General features: G+C 41.5%; 1 protein-coding gene across 1 annotated transcript; it reads left to right on the top strand.

Annotated features, from left to right (window-relative positions):
- The first annotated feature begins 3,578 nt into the window (after positions 1 to 3,578).
- SSBP1 (single stranded DNA binding protein 1) lies at positions 3,579 to 15,461 on the top strand. The gene is made up of 7 exons (XM_081957051.1): positions 3,579 to 3,730; positions 5,796 to 5,856; positions 8,679 to 8,733; positions 8,839 to 8,979; positions 11,039 to 11,126; positions 12,678 to 12,766; positions 15,261 to 15,461. Exons 2-7 carry the CDS (start codon positions 5,833 to 5,835, stop codon positions 15,311 to 15,313), a joined length of 450 nt encoding a protein of 149 aa, XP_081813177.1. The 5' UTR covers positions 3,579 to 3,730; positions 5,796 to 5,832; the 3' UTR covers positions 15,314 to 15,461.
- Positions 15,462 to 15,883: the final 422 nt, after the last annotated feature.

The raw sequence follows: 15,883 nt of genomic DNA, 5'->3' as shown, positions 1-15,883 counted from the left end.
GAAAATACAGTTTTGGTGGCTAGGTGAGAACATTTGAAGCACAGAGACAGTAGATCTTCTTTTTAAGAGTTCTGCTGTTCTATTTTGTAAAAAAAACTAAAAACCACAAATCCAATAAAGCAAATCTTATATTCCAGTTAAAATGTTAACTATGGATAGTATTATGCATGTCCAAAGCTCACTCTTCTATTTATAAGTTTAGTTGCAAACTTACTATATGAGCTCCCTAGACATTCCAGAATATGGTTTTATGTCTAGCTGCTGGACAGCCAACAGTCTATTGAGATCTTCTTTTAGTTGCACTTATGAATAAAACTTTTGAAGTTGTTTATTTAAAGGATTGCGTATTTTGCACACTGCTTTACCAGAGAGGGATGGCAACTTTATCCACTTTAACACATCACTTGGCTTATTCTGTAGACACATAACCTTAGAGTTGCTGCCTGATGGGAATGGACAATCTAATTCTGCTTGGAGGAAATGTCATTGGGTGACTTGTTAGGATTGCATTAAAATATTCCTTTGGAGAAGTCAAAGTAGGTATCAATAAGTCTAGGTGTGGCAAAGAATTGTCACTGGTAAATTAAAGTCCAGCAATAGTAACCTTTTACTTTTTTCAAACCAGTAAAAATGGAATAAATAAAAACAGTATTTGATAAGAGTGAAGTTGTTTGAAGGTAGACCTACTTCTTGTTTAGCAACTAAGTTCTATCCCATTTGACTAGGTTGTTAAGCGAATTGGTTGCTACTGTTAAGTGAAGTGTGTGTCTATGTGTGTGTATGTAAGAGAGAGAGGGAGGGGGTGGAGAGAAATGAAAAGGCTACTGGTTATTATCATCTCATTCTGAAAATATAGTTATACTACTATACCAATATTACTTTAGCATACATTGTCAGGTGCATTAAATTTGGTCATAAATTGATGCATTGGTCAGAAAATGACTTTATTATCATATTTGTGAATGATCACTAAGATAGTCACTAAATGAAGAGTGGGTGTAGTGATTTCACTAATGTAAACATGTGAATCTTTTTGTCTGTGATAATCACTTGTTGATGTTGGGAAACAGCCAGTTAGGCTGGAAGGAAGGGTCAAGCAGGGATATAGCTTGAAATCATTGCGTGACTGCAAATGACATTAGCTTGAGCTCTCCCAAGACCCATACAACCTTAGGTGGTCATTCTCAGCGGAGGGCAAGCAGTCCGGGCACATTCTTGAAACATGGGTAGAAGTCAATGTTTACTGTGTAATAATTTATCTATTTACAAGTGGCTCTATTTGCTTGTGCCTGACAGTATTTCACTATCTTCTCAGAACTCAGTATGGGATAGAGCTCTTAAATGATTGAAATTGGATTTTTTTTTTTAAAAAAATGCATCTTTGGAGAAATAAGATGTTTGCTTTTTATGACTGATTAAATGTTAGTATGGATTGCTCTATGACTAAGTAAGGTGAAAAATGCTTTCCACTAAGCATTTGTAGATGTAGTTGCAAACAGCCCCTGGAATAGAGAGATCTATATAATTATAGCCCAATTTCTATTTCTTAGGTGATCTAGAACGCAATAGCCTTGCAACTTCAGACACATCTGGATTGTACTAATTATATGGACTTTTAAAAACCAGGCTTTAGAATATAGTACTGAAATTGTTTTGGTAGTAGAGCTACCCAAATCTGGATCAAGAAATGTGGCCATATTCTGATAGAATTTGCCTAGAAAACAATCCTCCTGAACACCCTGGAGCAATCAAGAACTGGAAATAATTAACTTTGAAGAGGTTAAACTCAAAAGCCCCTTCTACATAAAGGTGTTAGAAAAAGTTGTAAGTTTGGTTCCTGTTGTCTGAACACTTGTCTGCCAAAGCACATGTTTCATCTTGGCTTCCTGTTGGCTGCAATTTACAGCCAGCCTGTGAATCATGCTAACACGTCTGAAAGAGCTTATGTTTTAAATAAAGCGAGAGAAACCACACACAAATGGAAATGCCTATACTACCCTCATTCTCAGTTACACAGGGAAATAAACCTGAAAAAACCAAAACCTTTGCAATGGAGAGAGAGGGAGGGAGGGAGAAAGAGGGGTGAGGGAAGGAGAGATGAGAAATGGGAGGGAGGGCTAGAGGGGAGGAAGGAAAGAGGAGGGGGAGAGGGAGGGAGGGATAGAGGAGAGGGAGGAGAGGAGGGGGAGAGAAGGAGGGGGAGGAGAGATAGGGGAGAAAGGGGAGAGGGAGATGGGGGAGAGGAGAGAGAGAGGGATAGAGATAAAGGAGAGGGAGGAGAGAGGGGAAGGAGGAGAGAGAAGGAGGAAGGAGAGGCTCGAAATTTTGGCCTTGGACAATCTGGCGCTACGCTGCCTACGGTCTCACCTAAGCACAGTACACAAAATTGTCTGCTACAACATCCTGTCAACGACTATTTCAGCTTCAAGGGCAAACAATAGATATAAACTTAAGGTAAACTGCTCCAAACTTAACTGTAGAAAATACGACTTCAGCAAGAGTGGTCAATGCCTGGAATGCACTACCGGACTGTGGTTTCAACCTCAAACCCCCACAACCTTAAACTGTCTACCGTGGACCTCACCCCATTCCTAAGAGGTCCATAAATGGGGTGTGCCTAAGCACACCTGTGTGCCTACCGTCCCTGTCCTACTGTCCCCATTTATTTTGAAAGGACCCCTGAAGGTTTAGAGGATACACAACAGTGTAACCTAATTCAGCTTTTGTTAAATTGCTGTTGAGAGAAGCTCCATTGTAACCTAACGTGCCAACTTCATAGATAAAACTTCTCTAGAAGAATTGTCAAGCTTAGCCTAGTAATTACTTGTGAAAAGGAAAAAGTGGATTCAGTAAAATAACCATGCTTGCAACTTGAAATGTGTGTTCAGCATTCCCTAACAAAGCTCCAAAGTCTTATATGCCATAAAATGTATTTCTTTCCTCTTCTAAAGTCCATTGTTTTCAGTGCGCTGAGAAAAACCATGAGGTTTGTTGACATGTAATGATGTTTCTAACACTATGACGATCTGTACAAGCTGTGTAAGGACTATAAGAAGTCTGACAGAAAGTTTTTTCATCACTGGATCATGAGACTCGCGCCTGTTTTTTTCCTCTCTCTCTGCCTGCTCTGTTAAGGTGGGAGACAAAAATGCTGTCAGGTCTTTTATTTCTTTCTGAAGAAAATAAAAACTGATTTATCAGTAGCTTGGAGTTTCATTGGAATGATCCGATTCTGAGCTGAATTCAAAAACCTTACAATTTGTTTTCATTTCCTTTGTTCATGTCCGTGTTTATACTTATACCTGCTATCTTGTACGTGTTTGACAAACCAAAGAAATAAATAAATAGAGTGAGGGAGGGAGGGATGAAGGAGAGGAGGGGGGAGAAAGAGGGGAGGGAGAGAGGGAAAGATCTCTTAACACCATCAGCCCTTTCCCTCTCAAGAAGCGCTGCTGAGTAAGGGAGTTAAACTTAGCAACGGTTGAAAAAAAGGCGGGTCACAGCTCGAACTTCCGGAGGAAACGGAAGCTGCCCGCGATCTCGCTTTACTACGGGCCCAAGGCCCTTCTAGGCCCCTGCATCTCTATGGCGAGCCGCCTTCTCATTAAGGGTAAATGCCTTACAGGAAGCGCCTGCAAGTCACGTGAGGCTTTCGAAGGGGAGGCTTTGTAGTGCGCTGCCTTTCTCCGCGCGCCGAGGCATTTGCTGGCGTCTGCTGGAAAGCAAACAAGTGAGTAACATCCGGGCATGGCAGTCGGCGCCCGTTTCTGGCGGGAGGGAACGGGACAACTTCTTACATAATTACTATTGCTCGCGTTTTCCTAATCCGGCATCCCGGTTATGTTATATATGTATATATATGGATCGTCACCAGCGAATGCAAACAAGCTTCCCCATTTAGGTGTCAATATAACCCCCCCCCCCCCGCCCTCAAATGGGGTGCCGTCTTGATGCGTCGGATTACAAAGCCTATCGTGCTTAGCCAGCATGCTGGCTGAAGGCGTCCGGAAGGGACATGGGGATAGAGCAGGGGTCCCCAAACCTGGCAACTTTAAGACTTATAGACTTCAACTCCCAGGATTCCCCAGCCAGCATGAAGTCCACAAGTCTTAAAGTTGGCCACTTTAGAGACCCCTGGCATAGAGGGTAGACTACGTGGTCACAAGGGACAATAATCCACCGCCGGGAGGCTTTGCTTTTTTCCCTCTTCTCTTGCAAACACGTGGGCATTAATTCCATCCAAGCGCAGCAGATAACAAGGTTTTATTTCCTGAGTAGTGGGAAGCAAGTTTCCCTGAGCCCTACGACCTTGTTTTCCTTTAAGCTTGATTTCGCAAGTTTCTGCCTAAAATAGGGTTGTTGTTTTTAAATTTCACCAAGAAGACAATGATTTCCAAGTATACTATTTGCTAAGATATGAACTAGGGATGGAGGATTATCAAGTCACAAAGGTGGGCCACATTTAACATTTCTCTTAACCAGATGACACTAATTTTTCCCCAGTTGGATTTTTTTTTTAAAAATTGTATCTTATGATTCTCGATGAATGTATTCTATTTTATTTTTCTTATGTACACTGAGAACATTTCCACCAAATACAAATTCCTTGTGTGTCCAATCACATTTGGCCAATAAAGAATTCTATTCTTATTCTATTCTATTAAGTCTTCTGTTTTTGCTCGGTACCATCCCCATCAAAAAGGTCTTGATTTCATCATCTTGGTGCGAGAGAGGAATCCTTATCCTGCGTATAAATACTAGATACTTTTGGGAAGACTTCGATCTTACATAGGGATCTACTTTTTGATTTTTTTAAAAAATCAAGAGAGCTCTTCAATCAATTGTGTGCCATCAAGTTGTTTTCCCCTCCTAGCGATCAGATCCATACAACGACTCCTCTGTAAGGAGACTCTTATTATTATTTCTGATATTGGTCCTCAAAATGATTTTTTTAATAAGATATAACTTTGGAATTTTCTGTAGTATATAAATGAGGGCATATCAACTGGAGCAAGCGAAAAACTCATACTGTACATGATGACTTCTGATTTATTTGCCCAGGACTGGGCTGTAACATAACCTATGTGAGTTATGAAACGTGAGGTTATATTTTAGTATACTTTAATCAATTTCATTGTATACATGATGTACAATGACAATAAAGGCTATACTGATGTGATACCAGAGGTGTTTGGTTCATACAATGGATGAAGTGAAAGCAAAACAAACGACATTATGACTTGGAACAATGCATGAGCTCACCTAATGATTGATGTTAAATTATTTCTTATTCCTTTGCCCACCTCTGCTACAGTATATGGAATTGGACTGGTGCATGTTTCTTGGTGAGGCACTCTTTTCCCCCCTTTTCACTTCTTGTTTCTTTTCTCTGTGTTCTATTTTTGCGTCTGAGTATCTTTTTAAAAAAAAAAAGGAAATGCAGAAATGAAAGCCAGGCCATGAAGCCCAGCTGCACAGGATGCTGCTGTAATAAATAAACAGTATTCTGCCAAGTACCATATTTTTGAATCAAGTTCATCACTGGAGACTTATCTAAGTCCAGTCTTAGCCAAAGGAAGTCTTAAGGAACTGCATTTTTTCTTCAGTTTACTTCTCTCCCTGGACAATGCTGGTTGAAGCATTGCTAGAAGAAGTTATGGGTAATGGCGTAATACAGCAATAGGATTTGAGGTTGTGGAGGAATGAATTAATGATCCGTTATGAATCTTTGCTTACTCCCAACATTAAACTGTTAATTGGAAATGGACTGTTTTAATATTTTCTTTGTCTTTCAGAACATCTTCAAACGTAATAACAAATGAAACAGCAACAATGTTCCAGAGGCCGTTATTTCAGGTATTCCATTTTATGATTTGGGAGGCATGTTTTATGAAAACTATTGTTGTTTATATCTTGGGATCCTTGGGATTTATGTGTTGGACTGCCTCTCCTATCATCTTTAAACAGTATGTCTATTGGTTGAGGGATGCGGCGGCTCAGTGGCTAAGACGCTGAGCTTGTCGATCAGAAAGGTTGGCAGTTCTGTGGTTCGAATCCCTAGTGTCGCGTAACAGAATGAGCTCCTGTTACTTATCCCAGCTTCTGCCAATCTAGCAGTTCGAAAGCATGTAAAAATGCAAGAAGAAAAATAGGAACCACCTTTGGTGGGAAGGTAACAGCGTTCTGTGTGCCTTTGGCATTTAGTCATGTCGGCCATATGACAACGAATACATCTTCGGACAGTGCTGGCTCTTGGACTTTGAAACAGAGATGAGCACTTCCCCCTAGAGTCGGGAATGACTAGCACATATGTGCGAGGGAAACATTTACCTTTACCTATTGGCTAAATGGATTTGGAGTTACAGAGGCTATAGTACAAGGGGATGGGGAGGTTGGATAATGTCAGTCATTCAGGGAAATGCATATCAGGAGGGTTTTTTTTTTTCTTCACAGGATGACTAGAACACACTTTATTGAGATGGTCTATCAGTTTTTTTCAAACTTTAAGATGTGTGGGCTTCGATTTTATGCTGGCTGGGATATTCTGGGAGTTGAAGTCTACACAACTTTACAAGTTTGAAAAAACATTGGTGTATTTTAACAGAATCTTACAACGGTCAGTGTGCTATCAGGGAAGAGTTTGCTTTAGTCTCCTTAATATTTTTAATAATGTATGAGAACTGAAATTGTGGAATGGATTGGTGGCCTAGAGGTGGAGCTTTCACCTCACAATCAGGAAGCTGTGAGTTCAATCCTAGATAGAGGCAGATATTTCTCTCTCTGGGCACAATGAGAATATATCTGCTGAATAAAACTCCTCATTGGCGACAGGAAGAGCCTCTGGCCATTAAAACACTCTGTTAGTTCCATTCAGTTGCCCAGACTTCAACCCCCCCCCCAAAGGATTATGAGGTCGTTAAATGAAGATGATGATGAGAACTGAACTTGTAAAAAATAAATTTGCATGCTACTTCATTAACTCATTCCCTTCTCCTTCTAGCCCAGAGAAGTAGCATAGTAAGTAAATAGCAACTTGAAAAAGGCAGTATTTTGCTGGTTATTTAGATCTGGCTCTCTGCGAACTTGAAACCTAGTAGGTGATAGTGAGGAGGAAGATGAGGAAAAGCAGTCACTAATGATGGCAATAATGAGGGAATAAACTTGGAGGCATAAGTATGGGCCCACTCACCCCACCTCTCTATAATCTAAACCAGGAGCCAGTGCAACAACTAGAAGAACTGAATTTGAAATAAATTGGTTCAGAAATGAAGGAAGAAGAAAAGTGTGAATAAGAAAGAGGCATATCTTCCTCTAGAATAACATTGAGATCAAGATCAGGTTCACAAATACTACAGTGTGGTTTAGTTACCTGAGTACATGGACCTAGTCTGTAATTTTACATCCTAGTTTATGGCTCGGTATTATGAGTGAAGAAAGCCTATATTGGATTCTTCAACAGACAGGTGAAACTAAACTATGACTTAACATTGTTTACAAATCTATCCAATGATTTCCTCTACCGGGCACATTTTCTGCAAGATTTCAAATGTCTATTTAAAAAAAAAACCAACTAATCTGCCTGCCTTCTGAAACTGGGTAACAATAGATATCTGACTGTTGATTGAAGAGGTTGCTCTTATTGCCTGAATAGGGGCTTTTAATTTGGGAGGCAATATGTCTTCTGTTTTCCAATCTAGCTACCTAAAACAGACATTTGCCTGTCCTGCCATTTCATAGGCCCATTGCTAAAGTATGAGAACTCTGCTCAGGGTTAGATCTTTGATTAATCCTTTTGTGTGTGTGTGTGTGTGTGTCACACAGCTGCTAATATGGGGTTAAGGTGACAGGGATCACCTATATAAAACACAACATGATTGTGTATTTTCCCCTTCACCTGCCTGTTTTTCCCAGTTGGGTAAGGTTCACTCAAGGAAAGTTCTTTTGCAACCTTCCCCCTATAGAATATGTACTCAGCGTACATAAAAAGACAAGATACATTTGTCAAGAATCATAAGGTACAATATTAATGATAGTCACAGCGTACAAATAAGCAATCAGGAAACAATATCAATATAAATCGTAAGGATACAAGCAATAAAGCTACAATCATGCAATCACAAGAGGAAGATCAGTGATAGGAACGATGAGAAGACTAATAGTAATGCAGCCTTAGTGAGTGGTTTGACAGTGGTGAGGGAATTATTTGTTTAGCAGAGTGATGCCATTTGGAAAAAACCTCTTCTTGTGTCTAGTTGTCTTGGTGTGCAGTGCTCTATAGCGTTGTTTTGAGGGTAGGAGTTGAAACAATTTATGTCCAGGATGTGAGGGGTCTGTAAATATTTTCATGACCCTCTTTGACTCGTGCAACGTACAGGTCCTCAGTGGAAGGCAGGTTGGTAGTAATTGTTTTTTTTTCTCCAGTTCTAATTATCCTCTGGAGTCTTGTGTCTGTCTTGTTGGGTTGCAGAACCAAACCAGACAGTTATAGAGGTGCAGATGACAGACTCAATAATTCCTCTGTAGAATTATATCAGCAGCTCCTTGGATATAGTGGAATGGCAACTCTCAAAGTCAGAGTGGCTGTGCTGGATGGGAACTACAATCTAAATCTGTTGATTCTCTCCATGGAACGATGTCGGCAATTGGAATGGCTGCCTTAATGTATTTTCTTTCTCTAGGTGATGCGCCAGTTTGTAAGACATGAATCTGAGGTCTCAACAACCCTAGAAAGATGTGAGTAGCTTCTCAAGGGACAAAGAACGGCTTCTTAGGGTCCCGTGGTAGCAATGCTTCTTTTGTGCATTCTTCTTTACCATTTGCTGTTGATGTTTTGTCTAGCTTTAAATCGTATCCAACTGCTTGGTCGAGTAGGACAGGATCCTGTCATGAGACAAATGGAAGGGAAAAACCCTGTCACAATTTTCAGCCTAGCCACCAATGAGATGTGGCGATCGGGAGACACTGAAGTGGTCCAAGGAGGTAAGTGTGTGTAGCAATAGCTTGTTGACCATTTCGGTATTAAACTGAATTATGTACGGGCTCAGTCTCCTTTGAGACTTCATTGTAGAAAGTTAACGCACGCACACACCCCTCTCCTAGAAAAATGAAATATTTTGGGAAATACTAAAAAGGGAAGAATATTACATTTCCCTAAATGAGAAATGGAGAAACAAGTTTTTAAAAGATAGAAAGCAGACTCAAATCTCCTTGCTCCCAGCAGATGCCGTGGCCATCTTTTAGAAATGCAGATGTGGTAATCCGTTCCAAGACCTGATATTTTGAAACAAAGGCAGAATGATAGGATTAGCCCTCACTCAAGATCCAACAGAGGACAAAGCCATTAAGCCACAACAGGACTTATTGCATCACCCTCAGAGCAGTCCAAACTTCAACCAAACGTAGCTCAGACAACCATCTAGGACAGTGATGGCGAACCTTTTTTGGCTCGCGTGCCATAAGGGGGGGAGCGCAGGGGGGTCGTGTGCAGCCGTGCTGCACCCATAATGCAATGCGCGCGCACTACAGGCGCGGAAACCCCCCCCCATTTTTGCATGCTTTCTTTGCCCTCCCCAGGCCCCAGAGACTTTATAGGAGCCTGAGGAGGGCGAAAACAGCCTCCCCCGCCCCCCCGGAAGCCCTCTGGAGGCTTCAGGGACCTTCAGGAGGCTTCCCTGAAGCCTTGGGAGCAGTCAAAACGACCCTCTGAGCAAACTGGAAGTGACTTCCGGTTTGCTCGGAGAGTCCTTATAAATGCTCCGAAGGCGTCAGGGAAGCCTCCGGACCGTCCCTGAAGCCTTCGGAACACTTAAAACGACCCTCCGAGCAAACTGGAAGTCACGTTTTGAGCATTCCGAAGGCTTCAGGGAAGCCTCCGGACGGTCCCTGAAGCCTCCAGAGGGCCTCCGGGGGGCGCGGGGGAGGCTCTTTTCGCCCTCCCCAGGCTCCTATAAAGCCTCTGGAGCCTGGGGAGGGTGAAAAAAGCATGTAAAAATGGGGGGGTCACGCCTGTTGTGCGCGCATGCGCACTGGGGGGTCGCGCATTGCATTATGGGTGTGGCACGCTCCCCCCACTTGTGGCACGCAAGCCAAAAAAGGTTCGCCATCGCTGTCCTAGATTCTTGGGCTCAAAATTATATATAATTATATATAATTATTGTACAGACTGTGTGTTCAATTTATTTTGTCTGGGGTTTTGTATTTTTGTTGTCTATTGTATATTTTATTTCTGTCTGTACACCGCCCCTAGTCCCTTCGGGGAGAGGGGGCGGTTTATAAATTTAATAAACTGAAACTGAAACTGAATAATCATGAGCTCTCAATTCTGAACTTTTAAAGTTCATTTTAACACCTTCTCTTCTTGCCATCACCTGCTAATGGTTTTTAAAGCCTTGGAGTCTTGTCCTAGCAACCAACTGATAAAGCTGATTGTATAGTGCAGTGATGGCTAACCTTTTTCTAAATGTGTGCCAAAACTGTGTGTGCGATATCGCGCGAGCGACCCCTTCCCCACCTGCGCATGCGACCTCCCCTGCGCAAGTGTGAGCAGGATCTCTGGTTGTTGCTGTTAGGGATGTAACCCTAGGCTTGGCTTGGCAATGTATATAAGCCATGATTGTAACAAATGTATCTGTTACTTTAAATGCTAGAGAGATGTGATTGGGTTGCTGTTATCTCAAGCAGCCATAAGAGGGAGCCAGAATGACTGTTAGCTCTCTGTTTTGTTAGACGCTGATCGGTGTATTGAGAGGTACTGTGTTTTGCTACTGTTAGCTGTATTGTGTGCTAGACTGACTATTTGATAGCTGACTGACTGAACCGTGTATGACTTGGACTGTTAACTGGACTCTGAATATTTCCACATAGTAAACTACTATATTTTATACTATTCATTGTCCCTGTATGCTGGTTTGTGCATGTTCTTTCATACCACTCTCATTATGCTTCTCTGCACACTCGCTCTCCTAACGGGGCGCTTAATTACTTAACAGTTGCTTTAAAAAAAAAAAACTTTTCTATGTTTTATGTGTTTTATGTTTAGACGATGTTACGCAGAAGACTACCTGGCACAGAATCTCCGTATTCAGGCCGGGGCTGAGAGACTTAGCTTATCGGTTTATAAAGAAGGGGTAAGTTGAACTGAGATGCAGATGCTGGGTGAACTTTTTCCAACATGCTGCGTTCTAATAAGAGTTTATTTCTAGCATTCCAGGTTCATAAATCATGTCGTGCCTAATGCTGTCTGGGAGGAGCTGGCCTTTCTTGAAACTCTAATCATCTTCCCAATGATAGACCCAAAGGGTGGCTATATCTTATTTATTTTGGATGTTCTGTTTTGTATGGTACTCTGGTCCTTGGTATTTCTCTGTGTGCTGGAGCCAGTTTTTCCCAGTTGTCTGGACAAAAATGAACAGCTTATGAGAGATGCATTTTCTTTTAGCTTAGCTGGCTGAGGAATTCTGGGAGTTGAAGTCCACCTGCCTTAAAGTTGCCAAGGTTGAGAAACGAGGGGTTTTTTTTTTCCTTATTGGGGGTGGTGGTAAGAGGAAAAATTAGGCCACAGCTCTCTACCATTTTATTTATTTTTTAAATGCCCCTTAGGGAAAAAGTTAGGAAAGTAGGTGGATGCACATGGTTTGTTATGGGCCCGATAGAATTATTTTGGCAGTCCCTTATGCCAAATTCAACCTTGGCAATAATTAAAATCCTCTTCTCTGATCTTCTGTAATTCATGTAATTAACATATAAGCAGCATGCACTGATGGGAGCAATTAAATACTGATTTGATTACAAGGAAGTAAGCTTCCAATTAAAGGTGAAGGCCAAAGTTTTACAAGATTTGAAACCTGCTTAGTTCAGCAAGAGATTTTAAAGCAAATATCCCCAAATTTAGAGAGCGCTAACCCTAGCATATTTCAAAATACGTTCAACAGCTGTCCTTGGAGGAAAATCACTTATTCTTTTAAAACAGTGTCATCGTTGATAGGAGTAGTTGAAAATACAAGCCATGCATAGATAATTGTGTTGCTCAGTTTATAAAAATGCATAGCTACATTTTGTTTCTGCAATTAATTAAATTTCTAAATCGTTTAAATTTCTGTTAAGTGCCATTGCTGGTAGTCACCCAGTATAATTGAATTTCCTTGAATTAGCTAAATTTTGTTTTATTGTATGTAAAACCTATTGTAACCGATTGCTTTTTTGTTATTGTTTAGGTTCTTTTATTTTGTAAGTTTTAATGTTTACCTTCAAGTGAGATTCTGGTTCTTGACCATAATAAAGAGCTGGGAGCCAGTTTGGTCCAGTGCAGGGATGTCAAATGGCAGCCCTTGGATTGCATACGTCACATGTAGGCCACAGCCACCCAAGCTCTGCGAATGGGAAAACCGTTGCAAAACACGTGATGCAGCGAGTTTGACACCCATGGTCTAGTGGTTAAGACATCAGGCTAGACAGCTGGAGACTTGAGTTCAAGTCCCACCTTAGCCATGAAAGGCTGTTGGGTCACACCTCACACTTGTGAGCAAAATAGAAGGAGGAAGGAGTATTGTGTTGTTGTTGAGTTTATTTGTAAAAATAATAAAGGTGAAATACGAATAAATACAGGAAATACAGAAAAAAGAATGAAAATCGAGGGCTGCAATTAATATGTTATTATTTGTATGTTTGGTTCTTGACAGTGCTCGGATCTACGTGGAAGGAAAGATAGATTATGGCGAATATACAGATAAAAACAATGTGAGGCGGCAAGCCACAACTGTCATTGCAGGTAAAAAGTTTTGAAATGCAGGTTGTAAAAGTGCCGATGGATGTTAAATTTACAGAGGACTAGGCCATACCTGAATGCCCATTTCTTCCACTAGATGTCTCTCTTGGATGCTCTTCTCTAAAAAGTCTGTAGGCGCACAAAGTTCTTAATGCAATGTTCCTTCTTAAATTGCAGCCCTCATCCTCCCCTACCTTGTTGGGTTGGAGACTATGGGGGTGGAAGCCAAACGTATCTGATAGAGACAAGGCAGGCAAGATTGTTTGTCTGAGAACTGACAAACAACTCACTTTCTATCTTGCAAAGAATGACCACCTTGTGTTTGCTTTGTAAGGGAAAGTAAGCTATGGCTAAATGTTCAGATACCGGCAGGTAGTAGGAAATACTTGAATGGCTGGCTGGGCCATTGATTCCCCTTCCTGCATTTTCTTTCTGCTGGGCTTAGTGTTACAAGAGAGAGACTTTAAAAGCAGGAGAAGGAAGGAAGGAAAGATTTTTTAAAAATATTGAATATTTTTACAAAGTTAAAAGCTACAAAAAAATGTTTAAAAATTGTAAAAAGAAAAGAATGGGAGGAAAATAGAAAAGTGCAAGAGAAAGTCAGCCGAGAAAAATATTTTAAAAAGTGACATCCAACCTTCTTGGTAGCAGTTGCAAACACAGTTAAGCCTATTTCCACCTTACCAAATTATGTAAGATAATTTCCTTCTTCCGATATAATTTCTAATCAATAAACTTCAGAAAGCAACCGTTCATTTTTATCCGTTCTCAGTGAAAAGTCCCTAAAGGGTTTCCTTCTTGCCACAGTTAAGTGAATCACTCCAGTTAAATTAGTAATATGGTTGCTAAGTGAATATGACTTCCCCATTGACTTTGCTTGTCAGAAGGTCGCAAAAGGTGATCACATGAACCCAGGATTGTGCAGCCATCCTAAATACACTGTATTGCCAAAAGTATTCGCTCACCTGCCTTTACTCGCATATGAACTTACAGTATTTAACCTGTGATTATGTCTTCCCGACTGAATTGCTGTGAGTATTCCCCCCCCCCCTTTGGATTCATTGTTGAGTCACTGACACTGCATTGGTGCCCATAATGTGCTTAGATATTTCCTCCATGCTTCATTCATTTTTATTATCTTACAGATGCATATCAGTTATAACGTGACTTCTCCAAATGAATGACTTTTTTCATTATTCTTTGTGCTAATTATAGTTAGTCTGGATTTTATCAGACTGATTTTCCTTGATCTGTTCTGTATTAATATGAGTATTGGGTAGAGAACGTGTAACAACATCCATTAGACATCAGCCAGCAGAAATCTGGAGCATGCAGCATGTCCATATGGAAATGCATGCGGCAGGCAGAGGTTGAGGGGAGCAGGTAGTCCTGCAAGTAGCCCGGTTCTATGGTATCTAAAGCTTTAAAGCAGGGGTGTCCAAACTTGGGAACTTTAAGACTTGTGGACTTCGACTCCCAGAATTCCCCAGCCAGCTGGCTGGGGAATTCTGGGAGTTGAAGTCCACAAGTCTTAAAGTTCCCAAGTTTGGACACCCCTGCTTTAAAGGCAATGACCAGGAAACTTGAATTGCACCTGAACATCTATTGGGAGCCAATATAAAGGCAGTAAAGGCAGGTGAGCGAATACTTTTGGCAATATAGTGCGTGAATCAGTTGCCAAGCATCTGAATTTTGATCATATGATTCCAGGACTGCAACAGTTGTAAGTTTGAAAAACAGTCAAGTCACTTTTTCAATGCTAATGTAACTTCGAATGCTCACTAAATGAACTGTTGTTAAGCTGAGGGCTACCTGTCCTGTACAAATAGTTTGTAAGGCAACTTGGAAAAGATAAATCTGAAAAAAAGGAAGTTGCTGCTCACCAAATCTAGCAATATATATCCAGTGGTGGGATTCTAAAATGTTAGCAACCTGTTCTCTGCCCAGTTGCTTGGTGGGTGTGGCCTACTTGGCCTCTTGGACCATGGCGGAGGTGTGTGTTTTCACCCTCCCAAGATTCCGGGGATGTTTTTCGAGCCTCCGGGAGGGCGAAAACTCTCCTCAGGCTCTGGAGGCCCTCCAGAAGCTGGAAACGAACCCGTTTCCAGACTTCCGGTAGGCCTGTTTATTGCCCTCCTTAGCCTGAGGCTCCAAACATTTTCCCTGAGTCTCCAGGAAGGCAGAAACGGCTTCCCCCCCAGGCTCTGCATGCCTTCCGGAAACGGGCCCGCTTTTGGACTTCCAGAAGGCCCAATGTTTGCCCTCCCAAACCCTCAACGCGGCCCCTGCACTTACCTGGCATCCAAAACAGGCCGTTTGGAGACTCCTGGGAGGGGTGGGGAGGGGTAGCGGGTCATTCCAACTACCGGTTTACCCGAACTGTTGCAAACCGGCTGAATCCCACCACTGTATATCTCTATATTGTAGTCTTGACTCAGCTTCTTGTGTTGATACATCTTCAAATGTGTGATGGTGTCTCTTATTTTTGTGCTTTCAGATAACATTATTTTCCTGAGTGATGCTAAGGAGATATTTCCTGAGTCGACTTAAAGAAAAGGAATGAAAGCAAATGGGATTTGGACTGAGGGTTAAGCTTTTGTTTTGTTTTTCTTCTTCTTTCTATTGTATGCTTTTCCTAATACCATAATCATGTCTTTGTTGTCTAGCCTGATAAAAATAATTTTTCATACAAAAAGAACATGTATTTAATTTCTTGCCCACTGCAATCAAGAAATTCTTAGCAAATCATTGTAATAAATCATCCGGAGAACAATTACATAACAGTAAGCAGTTCCACCACACATCACTTTTAAAATACAGTAAAAATACCGTGTTTCCCCCGAAAATAAGACAGGGTCTTATTTTCTTTTTACATACAAAATATGGCTTGGGCCTTATTACGGGGGGAGAGTTTATTGTTTTGGGGTTGCCGGGCGGCTGCTCTCTTGCAAGCGGGCTCCCAAAGAGCCTCATGGGCAAATGGCTATGTTGCGCTGTCGCAGCAGTGCAACACAGCAGCCATGAAGCAATCACACTCACGAGCAGCCACCCGGCAAACCCCTTTTCCAGCCAGGCACAGTGCCATTCACTGACCTAGGGGTATTGCCAAGCCACGTGAGC

The sequence above is a fragment of the Natrix helvetica genome (assembly GCF_964273705.1).
Source record: "Natrix helvetica genome assembly, chromosome: 6".
NCBI classification, from domain to species: Eukaryota; Metazoa; Chordata; class Lepidosauria; order Squamata; family Natricidae; genus Natrix; species Natrix helvetica.
The sequence above is the reverse complement of the archived record's forward strand: the minus strand, read 5'-3'. Positions and strand labels throughout refer to the sequence as shown.